The 22,500-nt window shown below is 45.8% G+C and overlaps 1 protein-coding gene across 2 annotated transcripts; it reads left to right on the top strand.

The window, feature by feature from the left end:
• Window positions 1-692: 692 nt before the first annotated feature.
• On the top strand, window positions 693-21,806 carry spire1a (spire-type actin nucleation factor 1a). 2 transcript variants are annotated; one of them, XM_076139297.1, is made up of 18 exons: window positions 693-1,211; window positions 4,062-4,093; window positions 10,769-11,047; window positions 12,321-12,446; window positions 13,785-13,859; window positions 13,970-14,134; window positions 14,234-14,320; window positions 14,480-14,609; window positions 15,929-15,976; window positions 16,629-16,795; window positions 17,034-17,115; window positions 17,206-17,348; window positions 18,700-18,729; window positions 19,070-19,207; window positions 19,303-19,373; window positions 19,480-19,507; window positions 19,663-19,823; window positions 19,908-21,806. In XM_076139297.1, exons 1-18 carry the CDS (start codon window positions 869-871, stop codon window positions 20,170-20,172), a joined length of 2,370 nt encoding a protein of 789 aa, XP_075995412.1. In that variant the 5' UTR covers window positions 693-868; the 3' UTR covers window positions 20,173-21,806. The 2 variants fall into 2 exon arrangements, with proteins under 2 accessions (XP_075995412.1, XP_075995413.1); XM_076139298.1 differs by lacking the exon at window positions 18,700-18,729.
• The last annotated feature ends 694 nt before the right edge of the window (window positions 21,807-22,500 follow it).

Genomic DNA, 22,500 nt, shown 5'->3' with positions numbered 1-22,500 from the left:
TGAGTACAATGCAGTGCAATGTTTTGCCCACGTAATGCGCATGAAATTTGAAAAAAGAAATGGCACAAAGAAGTGAAACATATTCAGGATGTCACTATTAATGGGTGCATTTACACTTTGTGTCCAGCAGATGACGGTAGTGATCAGCCGATCGTTTGAAAATTGTATCAGCTATGTGCTCTAAAAGAAGGAAGGTTTAAAATGAAAAGTGAACAAAATAGCCGACTTATATGACTGAAAATAACACTTAGACGCACAGGAAGTCATATATCAACACATTTTTTTCTTTCTTTGAATTGAAATTGTCAGTATCTTAAGTTGTGAAACCCCAAAAAAGCAAAGTGTGCACAATTGTTTCTCTTTTATCTGTAGAGGCTTTAGCAGAATTTAATAAATCCACAGACTAATATCTCATCCGTGTCATTTTCTATTAATGTTGTGATTCTATGTACTTCTAAAACGCTCCAATTAACAAAAAACAAGGCCAGCGACCTTGTTTTGGTGTAATGTGTGTATAAATTACATTTGTGGAATTATGGGACGGTTCAGTGAACGCACCTTTTTGTCCACAAACTTGGGTCTTGTTATGCTATTGAGGCTTCCGACGCTCCCAGCATGCACCGGGAGAGGGGGGGCAGGCTTGATTATTTTAATTTATAGCGGCTGCGTTGTAAACCGGCGGGCGCACAGACCTGGTGGGAGCCTCTCAGATTGAATTGAACCCGTTGGTGTCTGCGTCCACACGGCGCACAAACAGCTGATTGACAGACAAACGACGCAATTTATGTGTCGGAGCTGAGTCTGACGCGTCTGCTCACAGATCCAGACTGTGCTTCATTTCAGCGTTTTGTGCTTAGAATGCGCGAAAATGGCCAAGCGACCGGGGACTGACGTAGGGATGTTGACTTCACCGATTCTCCGGGATTTCGCCGCTGATTTGAACATCGTGGACGTCAACATGGACAGCTGCGACGTTTACGAAGAGGTTTCCCTGGAGGAAATTCTGAATCTGTACAGCCAGCCGATTAACGAGGAGCAAGCATGGGCCGTATGTTATCAGTGCTGCAGGACTTTGGCTCAAAAACACCGGAGGAGAAGCTCCAAGTCTGCCGGTGCTTCATCTGTAGACTACCCGAGAAAGATTGAAGGACCTGGGAATGTAAAGATCGGGAGAGACGGGAAAGTCAAACTGCACTTTGACGACAGCTCAGGTAAACGAGACGAGGCATTTGTGTGGTTACCATCTAACATGAATTATTTTCATTCCCATCACTCCCAGGGCGGATAAAACGAGTCTCCCCGCACACAGAGGCCTTATTGTTGCTCTAGTACCCCCAGCCATGTGCTAAATGTGTGTTTACAGACGCGGTGCTGCAGTCGATTATACATTCTCACATCGTCTGTTATCATAGTGCTGCTCTGGACTAAACACGAGCAGAGAAGAATCCAATAAATCCTTATGATATTTTTGTATCCGGTTTTTTAAATTGTGATTCAGAAATCGGTCAGTTAGCTTCTGTAAACACAAAACCATGTGATGATTCAAACTGCAGAGCACCTAGAGTCCACACCGGAACAAAGCAACCCCCCGCCCCCGTGAGCCAATATCAATGAAAATAAACTGGCAGAAAGCCCTCAGATGACTCATAACGCTGCTAACTGCCTTATTATTTAAATTTAGACATGTGGGCAAGAGAATAAGTCAATAAATCATCTACCAGGAGTTTTTAGATGTAGTAAAAACACTGGGTTCCAACTATATAAATACAAATAAATGTTTACAGGCAGACTCATGGGCATATACTCTGTAAATCATTGGCACATAAAGGGCTTTTCACTGGTGACATTCTGACAAATCACAGGTAGAACTAATGTGAGTAATGATGGCTCTGTCCCATTTCAATGTGCCTGTGAGCTCCGGCTCTGGCACGACTAAATGCACTGCAGATATTATCATCCTTTCCTTGATCTAGTCCCTCTCTGGAGGTCCACTTTGGTCAGGTCAGGACCCAGAGCCTGGTTTTGTGTGTACTCAGATAATCAGGCTTATATTGACTCTTATACTTCCTGCTTGTAAAGGAAATCATTATTCATCCAGGTCTAAAGGACTACCTGGTAATTTGGCTGTGTAACCTTCCAGGATTAGAAGGCTACAATGAAACCATGTCCATGTCCTTGGGCTCACAATTGAGATCCACTTACATCATCTATTTTTAGAGCCTATTCTTCATTCAAAGGGGTTTCCGGCAAGGTTTGATGCAGTTGGGCCTTTGGTGTGTGAAGAAAAACATACTAAAAGGCTCAAACCCGCACATGCATTCCATTTATATGTGAGAGATAAAGTTGGGCGTTGGACCGAGAGGAAGAGGAGGAGGTGTGGCGCGCTGGTATTGCTTCAGGCGCAGAGGTTATGTACCAGCCATGCTTTGGAATCCTCACTTTTCATTCCTTCCTCATGTCTCAGATACCTGAAGTCTCTCTTTTATGACTGTGTGTTTCGGCAAACACCAATGTTTGTTGTGCATTAAAGTTGAGCTCTGAGAATAAACAGACATGATCAGATGCACATATTTAAAGAGGACCGGCCGCAGCTGAGTTTGAAGACGAGGAGGAGACGGCTTGGCTGTTTTTCCAGGCTTGTGTTTGAGGGACATGGGTTTGGTCCCGTCCTGATTCTTATTAGGCTGGGTGATGAGAGAGACATGAGACTTATTATGTTGACTGAAAGCTCTCAGCCACTCAGCAGCTCTTTAGTCAGTGCTCATGTTACCTAAGGGAAGCACATGAGCCGGTGACAGGGTGGCATGATGTGACAGCCAAGAGACGACAAACAAACCAGATAGTACACAGATCCCTGCAACCTTTGTGACCGCTGACACTCATCCACTGTGATGCGGCCCAAAGTCTTACACTGCTGCAGATATAAACCAATCCTAGCAAATGAGGAAATGTTAACTACTGCCAGGCAAAGCAGATGGAAGTGGACTAAAAAGCAGCGTAAAGTCCGACTGTGAGGCAAGTATTATTTTAGGCTTGCTCCTGCTGCAATCAGATCAACGCACATGGAACCTTCTACCTCACAGTGTTGCATCAGGCAAAGACTCTTATTTACCCAAACTCTCACAATGGTTATTAATACATGCAGTGTTTGAATTGAATGTGGATCTGGATCTAAGTCTGTTTGTGATGTTAGATTGGAGGCCAATGACCGGAAAGATGACGTCTAATAGTGTTTGAACGTCCCACTCACTCTGTAAAATCCCGTTTTTTACCAGGACAGACGTTGACATTTCTTTTTAATAGGTTAGTCAGGGGTGACGCAAATATGGCCACTGTGATTTACTGACTCTGGAGGAGACAGGTGCCCCTGCCCCGGATCAGACAGAGGAGCCAGTGTTCCCAACATGAGTGTCGGTGGACCGCTGTTTGTTTTGTTTTCCCCATAGTGACCTGCAGCACTATGAGGGACTCGCTCTGACTGGCAGAGACGTCTCAGATGCAGCTAGAGGAGTAATCACAAAGTTTAAGACTTTCAAATGAGAAGAACTTGGAGTTGAGACTTATACACACTTGCATTTGTATCCATAGATATGACACATCTGGCCAAAGTGTCGTTACTGCGTGACCTCATTTCACTCTCTGGACTGAGTCAAAGTCTGCTGGTCTATCGCTGCGTTTGTACTTTAATCTCTGACGCTGAGTTTTACTGTGAGCGGGCGATTAAATCCAAACGTGACTTGACAATAGTTTTGCCGCAGCTCAGCTTTTGGACAAGAACAACTGAAGTCTATCAGGACAGAAGATAACGACCCTTCACACTGATAAACTTGGGTTTTGCCCTTTCACGGCACAAACGTCTTCATAAAAGTATAAGCACACGTTTGTAGTTTACCATTTATACTATATTGTGATTGACAGAATTCAATCTCCATCTTTATTTTGACTGTTTGACACAATTATTCCCACGGTGTGTTTCCCTTGTTGATCACTGACAAATTACTGCTTTCACACTCTTGAATCCATTCCGGTGTGTAATTCTCCTGTGTTTTTTGTCATTACAGATAAATACAGATCCGCCCTCACATCATTAGAGGTGAGTTCTTGCATGAATCTTCTCTGTCTTCCAGCTCAGTGATCCCTTCCAGGATAAGAGAGATAAATAGAAAGAGAGTGTTTCTATCCAACAGGTGCTGGTAGAGCCGGTTTGCTGTCCCGCCACAGTTCATCAGCTTCATTCCTCCCTTTAAAGAGTTGATAAACACGCTCATGTTTTCCTTGGTGTGGTTGTTTTTAAACTCATGCTGTAACGTGCTCTTAGCTGTTGGTTTAGGAAGGAAATGCGCTTACGATTTCTTGTGACCTGAAGTTCTTTTATCTACCTTTGTTGAACACACTTATTGTAAGTCGCTTTGGATAAAAGCGTCTGCTAAATGATCGTAATGTAATGTAATGTAATGATCTGATGTGCTCTCACGCTAGAACAAAGACTTTGTGTGGGATCACATCAGGACAGAGTCTCAATCTGTGTGTAAATATGATGTCGCTCAGCAGGCACAGATGGGAGCAGAGGACGGGGTTGCATTGATTGATGCACGCACACGCACACGCACACACACGCACGCACGCACAAGCTTTACCTCTTTAACGGTAAAGATTGCAGTGTTCAGCACCTTTTGGCAGAAAGTTCTCTCCGACATATAAATAAGCTGTGTGTGAGGCGTGGAAGCCTCGGGCCTGTCAAGTGCCTCCCGCCCCCGAATGTACAGGAGGGAGTGTGAGAGTCCAGTACAAGTTTCTAATGGACAGCATTTAGTCTTCGTTTGTATTATACACTCCTCTCTTTCTCCCACACACACACACACTCGCTCGTTGTGCTGTTGTGTACACAGTTTCTAATTACACAGCGATCTGCTATGTCAACTCTGATGGTCCCCTCTGTTTGCTCGCTGCTTCACGTGATCACAGGCAGTGAGTACAGTAAGTGTGCTTTTACATGGCTGAGGTGAACTGAAGAATTCCACCACGTCAGCTGACCAGAACAACACGGATCAGGTCCCGTGTTCCGGCTGTGGCTGCTCAGCCTTGAATGGACTGTAACCTTCCCTCAGATCTCCTAGATCCATTAAATCATCCCGTCTCCCCTAATTGATGCTCAACTTTCCCACTTTGCCTCAACCTCAACTTGCAGTATTTGGCACAGACGATGTGGACAGGACTTGTTGATTAGCTGATTAGTTTGGGTTATTGAACTCCTTTGTGATGTTTTGTGCTTTTAAACGTGGCCCTTTTGTAGGATTCATGTTCTTAATGTAACTTTCTGGTTTGAGCAGAGCAGATTGTTGCTGGAGCTTTCATTTTCACTTGAGGCCTCTGTTTGACCCAAATGCTTTCAGATTTGTAGAGGAATTTGATTTACACACGCTCACACACACACACACACACACACAATTTGTTTCCCTTTTCGAAATGAGTGTGTACAACAAACCCCTCTCACACTTTGGCATCAGTCCCTGTGTCCCTGGTTGTGTTTGGCCGTGTGGGCGGGGGGTGGGGCGGGGGGTTGTCTCCCTCCCCCTCCCCCCTTACACCACTGCATCACTGCAGGCTATGAGCTCTGTCCCTACAAAGACGAGTTCTTGCTCCTCTCTGCTTGGTTGATTCTGAGCTCAGGCGGTCGACATATTTGCGTCATGGTTTCCCTGCGCCGCGTCTCTATCCTAATCATTTTAATGATTTTGTGTCCCTCCCTTGAAAAGACGCGTCCAGCTCAGGTTGACGTCCCGTGGTCAAATTTCTGTCTGTACATACACAGGAAGCTTAGAGCCACAGAAAGTACATTTGATCAATTCATTCTAATCACGCTCACTGCTTCTTAAGAGATCTATTTTTGTCTGTAGTGAGTCGAGTTTCCGCTTCATCAAGTCAAAGTTATGAAGTTTATCAGAAGAAGACGCAGGAGGAGCCGCTAGCTGACTTTACAGGTTCTGACAAAATCAAAGTGCTTGGCTGCTCCTGTGGAATGAGACGAACGCCAAAGCTTCCTCTGTTCTCTTCTTATCTCAGTCTGTCTGATCCGTTTCTGTGTTATTGAGGTTATGTGTGGTATGAAGGAGATTTTGACAGAATTTCAGATTTGTCGATGGACTTTCATTGCTCCCTTTCTCGCACGTGTCAGTCAATACTAGGAACATTAAAATGTGTTCAATATTCGAAGAAGTAATGGCCGCCTGACAGTGAATGAGTGACAGTGAATGCATCATCAGCTGCAGGTTCAGCGATGTCGCCCTGCTGTCACGACCCTGCAGCAGCAGCAGCAGCAGGCTCGATGCAGCGAGAGGCCTCTTAACACTTAGCGCTCTGCTTATGTAACCGTCTGCGATGGCGACGGCTCTGCTCCGCTGCTGCAGCAGAGGCTCTCAGGCTGCTGGTCAGACGGTCTGCAGCGATGCACCGGACCACCGACACCTGCAGAGGCCTGCCTGTGTGGGATCTCTGCTAGATGATCGGCTGTGCCAGAAATGTACTTAAATTAATAATGTTTATATAGCACCGGTTTATTTATTAACCAGTCAATATCACACTATAAATGCATCTCCCTTCTGAGTAACGCCCGCCAGAAGACTGCACGCGTAGTCAAAGTCTCTAAATCAGCATCATTCAGCATCTGGTCCTGAGGCTGCAGGAGTTGTAGTGATGTTATGTGTACTTCTGTGTGTGTGGTTGTTTGTTTGTGTGTGTGTGTGTGTGTGTGTGTGTGTGTGTGACCAAATTTGCTTCCTGGCCTGTCTGAGCTGTCTGGCCTGGTAACAGACCAGCACAGATTGACCTAAATATGTGTGTCGGGATTCATTTAGTTTGGTTGACAAAAGGCTCAAATGTGCCGGTTGTACAGCTCGACCCATTTTAGATCTTAGCTTTTGTATTTTGTCGACCTTTCAGCTTCAGTTTTGAGCTCTGTTACTGGAACTCTGACTCTATGATGTTTTAAACTAAATGCTAAAGAGCGAGTGTAAAGTCTCCTTCCTTGCGTCAGAATCTGTCTTTATTCATGAGTCTTCATTTCTTCGTCTTCGTCGTTATGCCTCCGATACTGGCGTCTGTCTGGAGTAGTGATTCTCCGCTGATGATGCCCAAAGTGCCTCATTGTTTCCCTTGGTGGAACTTGTTTGGAAACGGGGAAAGTTTGTGGCGGTGGCGGTGATGTCATGTGCGTCGTGAATTCACAGACAAACTATTTACTGTCGTCAGCGAGTTGTGTAACATGAGGGGGGGAAAAGGCTCGTCTGTGAGAACAGGTTTGAGGGACGACATTGAAGGCAGCGTAATGAATTTCCTCATGACACACACACACACACACACACACACACACACACACACACACACACACACACACACACACACACACACACACACACACACACACACACACACACACACACACACACACACACACACACACACACACACACACACACACACACACACACACTCCAGCGTGGAAGCTGAATCCTATGAGCGATTAGTGTGCAAACCCTCTTTCTATGACACTCAGACTGACTCATCCTGCCGCATCATTAAAGAAGCGTTTTGGAAATGTGGGCGAGTTTCAGGTTGTTACCTCAGGTTGACCAACATGTCACTAACTGAGGGGAAACGCGGTCACACCCAGGCTGCTCAGGGCTCAGAATAGGCCTGCTAATAGACCTGCTGACAGGCTGCAAGACTCGGGCGTGAACATCACTGGCGGCTGATACTCTATTGTGCTAAAAACAAATTACTGGATTGTTTCTTTATGAGCTCACTGCCAAACATTTGAACTCATCATTTCTTAGCGTGTGTGAACCTTAGCAGGGGATTTGTTTATCCGCATTCTTGGCTGGTGCATTCCTCCTTCTTCCTCCTGCTGCTCCTCCATTTCACCTCCCTGCCTCATTCCTCTGTGTCACAAGTCTTCAAATGGAATTGTATAATTAGAAAGTCGAGCTGTGTGTGTGTGTGTGTGTGTGTGTGTGTGTGTGTGTTTTCCCCCTTTTCCTCTGAAGGAAGTCTCAGTATTTTACACCTCAGCTGCTTCTTCCCCTTTCCTACCCAGCCTTACTTCAGTCAGGATGTGCTAGACGAACAGCTTCTGAATTTTTGCATGGTCTGGAGTCGTCCTGCCTCCTCCTGAGGTTTTCCTGGGGCCGTGTATGACTTTAGAACGACCTGGACTCTATTTAGTGAGTGAATCCAATCTGTGCTGCTTGTGTTTATGCCTGCAGCACCAAACCAAGGCTCCCATACACAACATTACTGTACAAATAAGTGCTTTAATCAATAATGTATTAAACTGTAAGTATTCCTTTCTCCTTTTGTGGGCTGCTGTTGAACCAATGGACTGCCATTACTAACTCTACAGCCACTTCTTCCGGCTGTAGAGTTAGAGTTTCTTCTTCTACTAATACAAGAATCCATATGAACTATTTAGATTGGATTGCAAACCTACCGTTTTTAAATATTTCCCTTCTTCAGAGTTTAATCTTTCATGCAGATTACGGCTGTGTGGCGTTTGCTGGCCCGTGTTGTCCATCAGTCTAGCTTTAGCTCCGCCCACTGGAGTGCTTGTTGTCCTTACAGCTGGATTATAAAGTTACATAATGAGACGTGAAGGAGTAGGATATTTGTTTAGCGGCGGTGCGGGATTATCAGTGTGTACATGGAGCTGGATGATGAATGAATATTATTCCCGGAAGCCTGTTTGCCATGGGATCAGTGTTAAATCCAAATGGTTACTGCTGTTCAGAATTCAAGCACAGTTATTTTGATATTGGTGTTGTATCGATGTTTAGGGAGGCAAAAGTAATCCAGACATTAATATTAAAACCACAGCTCATAGCAATTTATCATAATGTAGTTTTGAAAAAGGTTCAAACAACCGTGCAACTTCAAAACCACCATTATGATTACGAGCGATTAGTTCTGCTTCAGACACGCATGGGGAAAATAACAATAATAAAGTTTGCCTGAGGAAGAGCTATTCAATTCAAAACACTATTTTCCTCCAGATTTAAATGGCAAATGCAGCGGTGCACTCTGAGAATCTGACCAGCAACTCATCAGATCAATAGGATGCACTCAGAATAGGAAACCTGATGGAGAGTTGAGGTTTGCATCATTTGTCAGTGATGCTTGGTCATCCCCCTCCCACACTCCTCTCTGCTCCTCTCTGCTCCCTGGCATCAAACCAGCGTGCCCGGCTTCACCCACATCAGCTTCCTGCTCTTTTTGGGACACCTCCTTTCTTCAACAATGTGGCTACATGAGTCCCTTTAGCAACACAATGACTCACAATGGTTGAAACTGTGGCATACAGCGGGCTTCGGAACACGAGAGCCAAGCGGATTTATTACCACACATCACCACACACATTTCACAATGGTCCTGTGGTGGTGCTTATTGTGAGGCACGTGGAATACCTGTAATCTTTTACCTGCAGCTAATCCAAAATATAGTGTATACTGGATTAGTTTTAAGACGGGTGTGTGTGTTATGTAAAACTTGGTGAACAAAGGCAGAGATAATAGTTGTGGGATATCTGTCAGTATTGTACTTTATTGTGGAGAAATTCCACAATAAGCATGTACAACACAAAACATAAAACCCATTTTGGACTCTTTGTTCATTTTAAGCTCTTTTTCCTGTTGTAACCTTGTTGTTGTACCCTGCAACCCATTCCAGTTTAGGTAGTGAGTGTAGCCTGTAAAATGCATAGCAGACGGCTATTTTAGTGAATGGAATCCACACTGATGGGATGTGTCAGCTAGTGACACGAGTAGAACTGCTTCAAACTCAGGCATTTTGTTCCTGCAGGGGAGGAACCAAACCTTCCTGCCACAACAGAAATGTAATCTATGTCTAAGGAGATTAAAATGCCATTAGGTTCACATGCTGAACTTATTTCTCATAAAACTTAAACTGTAAAAGTCTTTGTCCTTCTTTGTCCTACCGTCCCCGTTTGAGTACGCCTCTCACACTGTCCTATCGATCACTTGCTGATCTGAGACTGACCGGGCTGATTGAGTTGTGTAGCAGAGTTGCCAACCCTAAATACTGCTGCAGTGACAGAACAAGGCTTCCTGTCATGGCCAGGATCGTAATGAAAACGTTACCGCAGCATCATGAGTCGCATCTTGTTGCAAAAAAGATCATGGTCATGCAGCACTGATTAAGGAAGAGGACACATGGGATGAAAACATCCCAGATTTATGTTCATATTCTCAGTTTTACAGGGGAACATCATGACCCGAGTTTGCATCTTGTCCTTCCAGAGGGAATTAAGTTTCTTCTTTATGTGTTTATCCAGCGTGGATAGAGACGAGTCTGTAATCATGTCTGTTCCATTAGGATGTGCTGGTGTTGTGTTCACTGCATAGCAACAGGGGAAGAGACGCTGTAACATCAGGCGCAGCACATTGTTGCCACACCGACAAGCGAAGGAAACAAATGACAATGGACACGAAACAAAATATCTGTATCTCCCCGGCCCCGGATCTCAACATATTGACACAACCTGCCAACCAATAAACATGGGTGAATTCACAGCTTTGTCTGTATCTGAACCCAAACAAAAGCATTACACAAGCCACTATTTTGTGTTCACATCTGAGCTCAAATATGGAAACTTGAAGCTCCTTGACACTTCAACTTTGATAATTTAAGATACAAACTCCATGTAAGTGCCACTTTTCTGCTTCTTCACCTGAATCCAAACCTTCCCTCTCCTCATCAGGTCATCGACTCTTTGGGTATCATGATCTACAAAGCCCTAGACTACGGCCTCAAGGAGAACGTGGAGCGCGAGCTGAGCCAGCCGCTGGAGCAGCTGATCGACATGATGACCAACGCCGAGGAGGCCGAGAGCGACCCCTGTCCCGACGAGGGCTACGAGGCCACTGAAGAAGAGGATGAATGTGATGAAGAGGGGGGGGAGGAGGAGGAGGAGGAGGAGCCCGACTGCGGCGCGGGGGGCACAATCTGCGCAGTACGCAGCTATGGCGACATCATTGCGGTAAGCCTGCACCTGAAAACGACACACAATGTAGATGTAACACATTCTGAGCACTGGCAGTTGATTTGAAAATGAGATCTCAGCTTGTCTGTTAGTCTGTTATTTACTGTATCAACTCTTCCTCCTCATCATCATCATCATACAGGCTCGAATTCCGAGGGAGCCTTTGAAATAGGAGAGTGGTAATTATAGCCGTGTACACACTGGTATTTGGGGAAGAGGCTCAGAAAGGTTCCCAGCGTGTTGGGCCCGTATAATGAACCTGCTGTACGGCACAAACAGCAGGTCTGTGTGCCGGCCTGTGGGCGTCTAGCCGGCTTGTTTGGCCCCTTAATTCCTCCCAACAATCGTTCTCTTGAGTGCGAGTGCGTCCTGCAGCATGCTGGTGTGACACGGCCAGATTAGATAACCTCACCCTCCTGACCGACCCAAGGCCCGCTGGCTTGTCTGCCCCAGGTGGACGAGGCCGAGCGAAGGTGACGAGACCCTCACCAACAGCTCCAACCCCCCTGATGCAGATCTATGTACTCAGCAGGAACGTCGGTAGTGAAAATCCTCTCTCGGGTGTCATTTTTCCCCCTTGGCGATGGAAGCGAGACAAAGACATTGTGCTTAGTCAGACATTCCTGTGCTGAGCCAAACCTGTCATGCTCTCCTTTGTGTCGCTGGCGATGATCCCACTGCAGGAACATCAATTAAGGTGGCAGGCCTTGTTGTCTCCATAAGCGGAATACCTGGAGTGTCAATGTATGTTCGACGCTCAAGGTGGAGTCGCGGTGTAATGGCTTTGTAATTGTTGATAGAGCAGTTTCAGGGAGTAGCCTCGAAAGCGAGTAGCCTCGCTTTCCTTGCTGAATGTGTCGCAAATCTGACAACCGCAACAAGAGCGATCATGTCCAGTTATAACTCAAGTAAAGAGAAAATAGATGTCGTCTCATTTAACTTAATTATTGTGTTTATGGCTTTAAGTGTATGATTAGTTCACTAACTAGATAATGTTTCACCAGCACATGATCAGAAAAAAGGCAGTTTGTGTCAATAGAATTCTGTAAACACAAAGTTGATTATAAGATTTGATTCAGACTAAATAATTGTTTAGTATTGATTAACGTCCAAAAATGATCCATAATAAGCTCAGATTCTCGTTGTGATCCGACCCGACGTGACATCAGGGTCCTTTCATACTTCAGCTAAAGCGTTTGCAGCATATCTTCACCACTTATGTAAGATATTGGCCATATTTAATTCATAATGAAGCCTATAACCTTCACAGCTGTGCTCCAACCACCTGCCCAGCCCGTCAGACGCCCCCAACCATTACCAGGCTGTGTGCCGGGCTCTCTACGCAGAGTCCAGGGAGCTGCGGACCTTCCTGGGGAAGATCAAAAGTGCCAAGGAGGTAAGAAACTGTGGAATGTGGGTGTGACATCTGCTCAACTGTCGAGTGAGGAGAGCAGTCGTCGAACCAAGCGCACACAAACGCTGTCAGAGGATGTTTATGTACCCTGAATGCATCACCTTCACACTATGCGCTTGGTTAAAGGTGCAAAAGACGTCATCATGTCACTCGACTACTTCATCACTGACATTAAAGGCTTGTGTGTCGTATGAAGAAGTCCCTTTCTCCTTTCGTCTGCCCCTCCACCTGCGAGCTCGTCTGACTGCATATCTGGACGCACACACACACACACACACACACACGCCGGCTTTGCACTTTGCTGCGGAGGGGGACAAAAATGCAAAACATCTTATGCAACGTAGGGGTGATAGAATCAAGCGTAACCTCATTAGCGCAGTTAAAGGAGCTAAGGAAAGGGAACGACCCGGGCTGCAGGGGCGACTTTGCTCTCACGGTGGAGCCGCGTGTCTCTGGATAATTGGCAGTAATCCACTGTACGCTGTAACGCATATTACACATGCTTATGGATCAGGACACAGGTCTCTTTCTTTGAGTCGCTCTCACTCCCCTATCTCTTATAGGATTCCCTTATTTGCATTAAATCCCTCAGTTGACATCAAAGTCGAATGTTCCCAGTGTCGATTAAAGGAAGGAAGGTAATATAAGGTGAAGATAGGAAAGGCCGCACTTGGGAAGAGGGGAAACGGGGCTGAAATGTTAGGTATTGGTGGGGGGATGAAGATGTGATGAGGAGGGTGTGACAACAAGCTGCTGCAGCCTCTGTCTGTCTGTCCTTTGATCTGAACGTCTGGCATAACCTGCATCATGTTTAATTCATCCGGCCTCACACACCTTTTGATGTTAGATGATGAAGAGGAGGATGAGGAGGAGGAGGAGCCTCTCTGATGGGGCTTATATTATGTATTAATATATAGATAGTTGGTTGTTTTGGTTCCTCTGTGGCCACACACTCTCAGGCGCATTGAGCTGAGTGTGTACTGGTCTAAAATACCCAGCATGCATCATTTACAACAAAGTCACTGTTAGATTATCATGAGGAGAGAAACACAAGTACGGTGGATGAAGACGTTCTTCAGCTCCAGATCCTTTTTGAAACGTGAGTTATGATTTCAAAGCCATGTCGTCTCTCAGTGACATCACGGTGCAGCAGTGCAGCCTCAGGAGGGAGCGCTCATTAATAGAGACATTCAGACATTGATTTCCTGTTTTCATCTCGTGCTCTTGTCAATATGCGATGAAGAGGATGGCAGACAGGGGGAAGAAAGACAATATTCTGCCTGTCAATGTTTATTTTAATTGATTCTTTCTCTCTGCTAGAACCTTCGGAAAATGGAGGGTGCGACACGTGGGGACACTGTCAAGGACCTGGACGAGCTGCAGAACTCAGACTGGGTAAGCATGTCTGTCTGCCAGTCTGTGAGCCTGTCTGTCCTGTCTGCTGAGTCTCATGTCTGTCCTGTCTGCTGAGTCTCATCACGTCGTCCCGTCTGGTTTCCCCTCAGGCTTGTTTCTGGGTGCAGGTGATGCGAGATCTGCGAGACGGCGTCAAGTTGAAGAAGGTGCAGGAGCGGCAGTACAACCCGCTGCCCATCGAGTACCAGCTCACGCCCTACGAGATGCTGATGGACGACATCCGCTCCAAACGCTACAAGCTGAGGAAAGTCATGGTGAGCTGCAGATTCATGGCTCTGAGCTTTGTTCCGCTTTTGTTTGGAAGCCGAAGCTCGCTGACGTTTGGATGTTTGGATGTTTGGATGTTTCCTCAGGTGAATGGAGACATCCCGCCTCGGTTAAAGAAGAGCGCGCACGAGATCATCCTGGAATTCATCCGGTCGCGACCTCCTCTCAACCCCGTGAGCAGCACACACACACACACACACACACACACAGAGCCTACACACAGATGATGCATGATGGCACATTCACGCCGGTTGTGAGGAATGCTTACGGTCTTTTGCTGTTCCCATGGCGATGATGACAACGACGCTTACTTGCGCCCTTTGTCACACCAGGTTGCGTCCCGTAAACTGAAGCCTCACCCTGTGCGACCCAGGAGCCTGCACGAGCGTCTGCTGGAGGGCATCAAGTCAGAGAGGAAGCTCAGGCCCGTCTCGCCTGACATGATCCGCCGCAGCCGCCTGGGTGAGACACGCCACCCTTGACTCATTCTCACCCAAATTTGTGTCGTCTCATGAAACCGTTTAGCCTCCTGCATGACCGCCAAACACCACTAACACACATCTTCATCAGACTGAACCACAACCATCGCAATCTCTGCATCAACACTAACACTATCAGAACAGAGCAGATCAGGTGTAATGATCCTTTAAACAAAGACTAACTGAGATCAAAGTATGGATCACTTGTCTTAATCTTATCTAATCGATATCACATGTAAGAGTTCAATCAGTCACATCAAAACAACAGAATCCTCAGTCCTGCTTATTGGCGAGAAACTTGAGCATTTGTTGTGTAATTTTGCATCCGGAAAAGGAACACAGTTGTGAGTCATGGTGTTATAAAGTAATGTGGCGTATAAGATCTATTTATTCCTTGACTTCACCTTTCATTGATTTCTTCTCCATTTTCTGCTTTGTTGCTTCCGTCTCTACTTTTCCACATGTGTGTGTCAGTCATGCGACCTCTTAGTATGTCGTACAGTTTTGACTCATCAGGTAAAGTTTCTCTGTTGTCGTCTCTTGTCTGACTGTTTGTCGTACTCGTGTTCCCTTTCAGGCTATTTTCTGCTCCTGATTTAAACCCCCCCACACACACATTCCTCCTCTTGTGTGTGTGTGTGTGTGTGTGTGTGTGTGTGTGTGTGTGTGTGTGTGTGTGTGTGTGTGTGTGTGTGTGTGTGTGTGTGTGTGTGTGTGTGTGTGTGTGTGTGTGTGTGTGTGTGTGTGTGTGTGTGTGTGTGTGTGTGTGTGTGTGTGTGTGTGTGTGTGTGTGTGCAACCTGAAATGATCATACAGGCGTTTGGCTCCTTCTCTCAGGGCTCAGTCTTTATTCCCACATGTTCTGAACGCTGTGAGGTGAACACAAGTGGGAACGCCAAGAGAGTATCTGCTCCCATAGGTTCTCTCTATCGCTCACCTGCAGGAGGGGGATGAGTGAAAACTGTAGAGTCGCTCCTCTGACATCCTGAGCAGCAGACGAGCAGCTACATAACATGAACGCCTGCAGCCTCACAGTGACAGGCGGCAGGTTGAACTAAAGTCACACAGATGGACGTATGATCATTACCTTTTGCACTGTAACCACCGTACCTATTGTCTCTCCTTTTACCTCTCCGACTTGTTTCCCAGCTGTGCACAAAGTGTTTGCGTGTGTGTTTGTGTGTGTGTGAAAGTAGCCCACAATGCAGTCCCTCGATTCACACCTGGAACACCCGAGATGAGAATATTAGCTAGTGTGTTGTTGTTGCTCACAGTGTTATTGTCTTGATCTTGATTCTGCAGGCGCAGGGAAAAGCATCAGCACGCCTCAGGACTTGTTCCGCAGCTCAGGTAAAGTACAAAGCCTGTGTACATATGTTGCCTTCTAGCTGTTAATGCTGTTTATTATGAGTTTATGCCATTTGTTGCCTTCTCAGGGTAAAAAGCTGCTGGACTGAAGAGGTTTGCTGCAGCTCTTTGTTTTCTTCTCTGTAGCTGCACATGCGTTGCTTCAGTCTCACCTGCAATCAATGGTCGATCTGATCAATGTGACGTCTCTCTCTCTCTCTTTTAAATCGGCTGGGGTGTATCGGCCTCAACATGTGGCGTGTGTGTGTGTGTGCATACTGACTGTGCTGCTGTGTGTACAAAGACGCCCACAGTTCACACAGAATACCTCAGAGGCGGCTGTAAAGATAACGAGAGGCTGAGGATTTATGGTTCACTTGTACAATGATCAGAGACAGAATACCGATCAAACCAGTCTGTCTCCACCCAGAGACGAACCGGACTAGGCTGGCAAAACCTCCTGCTTCCTCCTCAGCACTTCCTTAAGTAAACCTAGCAAATAGGGAGATTATTTATTGGAAATCAATATTACAAAATCAGATATATCACCGTGTCAGACGCTGTTAGTTTGATGACATCACCGTTGTTTATTTAAGTAGCTGCACGTCCTCGTCACATCTGTCTCTCACACGGCCGACCCGTCTTTCCCCTGCAGACATGAACACTCCCGACGCAGCCAGGAAGTTGGCCGGCAGCACGCAGTCTCTGGCCAACGGCATCATGGGAGCGAGTCAGGGGGTGGGCGGAGCGCAGCCCCTCTCTCAGAGGAAGAGGCTCCTCAGGGCGCCAACACTGGCCGAGCTGGACAGCTCCGAGTCTGATGTAAGAACTTGGACCCCCTTGTGTTTTGTTGTAGATAATCTGACCTTCATGGGACGACGAGCAAACTGAGAGGGTGGTAAGGGTTTGCACAGTTGCCAGGGTAACCAGGCTATGGGCGGCAGTGAGGTTAAGATGTTTACCTCCCTCCTGTTTGATGATCCTTTGTATCTTTTGACTGTAATTTATAAGTTTAAGTGTTTACAGTCACTTTAATGTGTTGTGACTTTGTGGTTGCTAGGACGACGCCACACAGAGCAGCTCCAGCATGTCCACGTCTGTGATGGACGACACGTCTCCAGAGGTCGTCGTGGGGAAGAAGGGTAAGCAGCCTAATGAAGAACATATGACGCAACACATTTCCTGCTCCTTGGCTCCTTTTTTAAACACCTTCCTTTGTTTCCTTCCTCCAGTTCCTCCCAGCTTCCTGCCCATCTCTGCCACCCCTCTGCCCCAAAAGCATCTGTCCCCACAGAGGCGGCACTCCATCGAGAAGGAGACCCCCACCCGCGTCGTTCCCTTTGTCGCCCCGTCTCGACAGAACTCCAAGTCTTTGGTACGTCCGTCACAGCTAAACCGCTTTTCTTTGCGGCGTAGCGAAAGATTGTATTTGCAACTATCAGACTTGCAAATGAATGACAGATGAGGTCATCACACGCTAGATCAATGATGTCACCGTTCACCGACATCTCTAACCTTTGAATGGAAACCCATGCAATAAAATGTGAATGAATACGGATCATTGTGCGACTTAATGCAGGAACACAACAGGAAATGAGGAGTAGAAAGTGGAAATGTGGGAATCTGAGAGTATTGGCCATGACATCATCGCTCCTCTGGAAAACGACCCTACACGGGTCATGTGACGCTTTTGTTTTGTTGGCGAGGTCGGCTGCTGTAATTGAAACCACAGGACAGGGCGCTGAATGACGAGGACAGAGGACAGAGGAAGGAACGATGGAGTCACATTCCCATCTCTCCTTTGTCCCGATGTCACAAATCTTCAAATTTAAAAATCGGGAGAATTAAAATTATAATTGAAAGATTTTGGTGTGTGTGTATTTCAGAGGTATCAATTTTCTGTTTTCTCACACACACACACACACACACACATACACACACACACACACACACACACACACACACACACACACACACACACACACACACACACACACACACACACACACACACTCTCATACCTTCAGTCTTGTTAGTGTGTAAACAGTTAACTCTTTGTTGCTTCTCTTCCTATCTCACTCTTTTGTTTACACTGGTTTGCGTTTCCTCACTTATTTGTCCCGATCTCTTATACCGTGTAACGCTGCCGCAGATGAAAGATCCCAGCGCCAAGGTAACTCGCTCAACCCGTCTGTGCACCCGTCTGTTTTTTTATTTTGTTTTAATTGTATTTTCCATTTTAATTTCTACATTTGTGCTGTGGTGAAACTAAAGCAGGCAGATTAGGAGAGCAAACATTGAGCCAAACCCAGCAGAGAGGTGGCAGATGGGGCAATCTGAACCCTCGGCACACACCAGCTGTGAGCGCGAGAGTGTGTGCGCATGTGTGAGTGTGAGAGCGAGTGTGTGTGTGTGTGTGTCTGTGTGAGCGAGTGTGAGTGTATGTGTCGGAGATGGAGGTTAGAAAAAGAAGAGTTCATTATCCAGTCATGAGAGGAAGGCTGTGATCTGTGTGTGAGCGGCTCTGACGGGTCACATGATCTCCACCATCATGAGACTGATGGATGTCTGCTGCGGGTGGAGCTCAGCGGTGATGTAATTGGATTCTGTGCCCAATGTGATGTTAAATTGAAGTTTGTGATCAGACAGAACAGTGTGATTAGTTTGTTTGACTATGAGGTTTGGTTTGCGTTTGAATGTCCTCTTCCCTCTTGTCTGCCAATCAGGAGGAAGTGGACAGCGTTGCTAAGCGCCCGGTATGTCACGGTTACCGCGTCATCATCATCATCATCAAGATCTCACCCTTCTAGCATGGTGATGGGGGTGTGAATGTTTTTAAAGTCCAGGATGCTTCAAACTGAACTGGCTCATGTACAAATTACAGGGCCAGTGTGTGTGTCTGTGTGTATTTGTGTTCTGTGTTCATTGCACTCATGCCAGTTTGAAGCATCATGTGTGTGTATAAACCTGTTGGTTCACCGTCGTCGTCTCTCTGCATGTTGGTGCTCTGGGTGAAGGTTTATGGGCAGCAGATCCGTCCTCTGTCCCTCTTGTGAGGTCCGTGATGTGACCCGTCTGTCTTCTCTGCCTCTATAGGAGGAGTTCTGTTTCCCGGTGGAGTGTCTGGCTCTGACGGTGGAGGAGGTGATGCACATCCGGCAAGTCCTGGTCAAAGCCGAGCTGGAGAAGTTTCAGCAGTATAAGGAAGTCTACACCGCCCTGAAGAAAGGAAAGGTGAGGGGACGACTCCAGAGCTTCTCCTCACAGATTTGTCCCCGTCTCTTGTCTCACCCGTCGTCTCTCTCTCTCTCTTTCTTTCTCTCCTCTAGCTTTGCTTTTCCTGCCGGACCAAGAGGTTCTCCCTCTTCACCTGGTCCTACATGTGCCAGTTCTGCAAAAGGTAAACAGAGACGTTAGTTACTGCGTTAACAGATTGAATTTCTTTTCCTTCTGAATGTCGGCTGTGAATCAGAGTTTAATAAAATGCAACTTTCCATCTTCTGCAGGCCGGTTTGCTCTCAGTGCTGTAAAAAGGTAAGAGACTCCTGACCTCTACTTAACACCCTCACTCTAAACACTGTTGGTGCTCTCGACAGTCGAGCCTGGAAACCAGCTGATGGTACCTGAACTGAACATGCAAAAGAGTTTTTAACATCATTTTATGTTTGGTTGTTTTCTTGTAACCTCAGATGCGGCTGCCGTCTAAGCCCTACGCCACCTTACCGGTCTATTCTCTGGGCCCGAGCACGCCGGTGGTTAAAGACAGTGCAGCTTCTGCTTCCGCTGAGCCAGAGAAGCAACCGTTTGGGTCCGGACACAACCGACAGAGCCTCCGTAGAAGCGTTTACAAGTACGACTTCTCCTTTCATGAAGTCTGAAAGAGTCTTCAAGTCAAAATCCGCCTCCTGATCTTCTTCTCTTCCTCCTCCTCCAGGATGTCCAAGCAAAGCAGCGGCAGCAGAGAGGGCCGGTCGCAGGACGAGCTGGAGCTGCCCAAGGAGCTGACAGAAGACTGGGTGGCCATGGACGTGTGTGTGGACTGTAAGAAGTTCATCATGGAGATCATCTCCTCCAGCAAACGCAGCCTGAGCGTCGCCAGCAAGCGCGCCCGTCTCAATCGCAAAACCCAGTCCTTCTACCTGTCCTCCTCCAAATCCACCAGCTTCGCTCCCTCTGAACGCACCATCAATGAGATTTAAGGTAGAAACCGCTGCCTGGTCCGCGTCTCCCTCTGCTCCTTTAAGCTCTTATTTCATCTCTAGTTTTAACAGAGACTGGTTGTTTATAGGTTCAGTGCAACATTCATACCTTAGCTCCCTCTCAGGAAAAGTTGTCGCGTTTTGTTGCGACGTTCACCACGAAGACGACCGCTACAGGAATCTGCATTTTTAGCTGCCAGATAACAAAAGAAGACAATGTTCATTATCTGAAGTGGCTGCGATGACTCTGTGTTCTGTTGGGTTAAACGGACTTGCTGCTGATGCGGCGATCGCGATCCGAGCGAGTGAATGTGTAGAAGAGTGCGGGACGAGTTGGAGCAGGAAGTGTCGCAGCGTCTGAAACTAAAGATGAAGGCCCAACTTTAATCTCAGATATACAAAATCAAAAAGAGAAGAAAACAAATATTCCAGTTCCCGTTTACTTGGAGCACTCAGGAAGAACAAACTTGATTGTCCTCTTGACAGAAATGCACTGGAGATGCTTCGGTCTGCTCTCGTCTGCTGGCTGCTAGATCTCCATCACTCCCCCTCCTCCCTCCCTCTCCTCCCTTCTTCTTCCAGCAACCGTTATGCCAAATGTTACAACACTTATTTTTCAGACAGTTTTGATGAAATGATTTAAAAAAAAAAAAAATCTATTTACTATTCTCTCAGATGATTCTAATCTAACTAAGTAGTGGGGTGAGAATAGTGGAGTCGTTGTTAAAGTGGGTGGGTTTTAGCCACTTGGTTCTAATGTATATGAAATGATGTGCCTGGTGCCAAAATGTAATTTCTGTCTTTGAATGCCTTTGTAATTATTGAGCTCTTGTACAGATTTGCGATGATAAACTCTATGGGGGTGTTATAGGTGGGATCTAAAGTTTGGTTTCTTGCCTTTCTATGTTCTATGTTTGGCAGGAGGAGCACAGACAGATGGGGGAGGGGGGGTGGATGAATGTGTACATGCTGTATATCTAAACTGTTCCAAATTGAATGCTTATATTGAAGAATTTATCAAGTAGAACTATAATTTTACCATGTTTTTATCTTTCTTTGTGCCTGTTAGAGTTTCAAATCCCAACGCACAGGATTGAAATTCATCATCATCATTATTATTATTATTATTATAAGTGTTATTATTGTTTGTGGATCTAATAGTAATATTTTATATCTGTTGTACAGTTTATGGGTTCTCAGTGTTAATACGCCCTTCGGAATCTTAAACAGCACTTTTATCAGACCAATGCATTGTTTGTGTTGATTTTTGTGTCTTAATATAATTAAAATTTCGTTTTTTTCATGTCTTTAAAGTCCACGGTGCCATTTCCCACAGTTTGTCATGGATGGAGGTTTGTGTTGAGGGCAGCATGTTTGCGTGGGTTCGGGTTGTTCTATTGAATGTAGGCATTTTAAATGTTATCACCTCGCTCTTTTTCTTTCACTTTCTCCTTGTATGTTTGTTTTCTTGTGCGACTAGATGAACACAGATCTAAACAGCCTGTCAAGTAAAGCAACGCTCCAATAATTAATTTGACCAGGTTTATTTTAGACCCTGTAAGGAATGTGTGCATGCTGTACTGTGATTTGTTTGTTTTTATGAACAAGTTATAATAAAAACGTCATGATTCTTAGCCTGGTGTATAATGTTGGCCAGCAGAGGGCGACAAAGGTACAGTGAACTCTACTTAACATCACTTCTGCAATCTTAGAGACATCTGGTGGTGAAAAATGTGTACTGCATTTAAAGAGAATTCATCATTGCCCGTTGTATGATAATGGCCAGCAGAGGGCGACAAAAGTACACTGAATCTTACTTTTAGCATTACTCCTCAATCGTGAAGACATCTGGTGGTGAAAAATGTGTACTGCATTTAAAGAGAATTCATCCATTACCTGGTGTATAATTATGGCCAGCAGAGGGCGACAAAACTACAGTGAGCTCTATTTTTAAACATGACTCCTGCAGTCGTAGGGACATCTGGTGGTGAAGAATGTGTACTGCACTTTTTAATCATTTATGCTGTTGTTGAAATTCATCGTTGCCGTGGTTATTTCTGAACTTAATGTTGTATTAATATTGAGCACATTAACGCATTTAATTTGAGGGTTCCTTTCTATTTGTTTAAAGTTTTATTCTATTTTATTTAATCAATTTTTATTTAATTTGGAGTTTTTACTTTTTTTTAGATGCTCTTGTGTGTATGTTTTGGCTTTAGAATAACTTATTTGAGGTGAGTTTTTTTGGCATTAAAAGGCAAAGACACTCTGACAGTGCATACCTCCACCAAGGCAGAGCAGTCATCCATCCAACATTTTCCAACAGAA

The sequence above is a fragment of the Genypterus blacodes genome, unplaced genomic scaffold (assembly GCF_046128005.1).
Source record: "Genypterus blacodes isolate CSIRO-AG114 ecotype Tasmania unplaced genomic scaffold, CSIRO-AGI_Gbla_v1 ptg000438l_1, whole genome shotgun sequence".
In the NCBI taxonomy this organism is placed as follows: domain Eukaryota; kingdom Metazoa; phylum Chordata; class Actinopteri; order Ophidiiformes; family Ophidiidae; genus Genypterus; species Genypterus blacodes.
The sequence above is the reverse complement of the archived record's forward strand: the minus strand, read 5'-3'. Positions and strand labels throughout refer to the sequence as shown.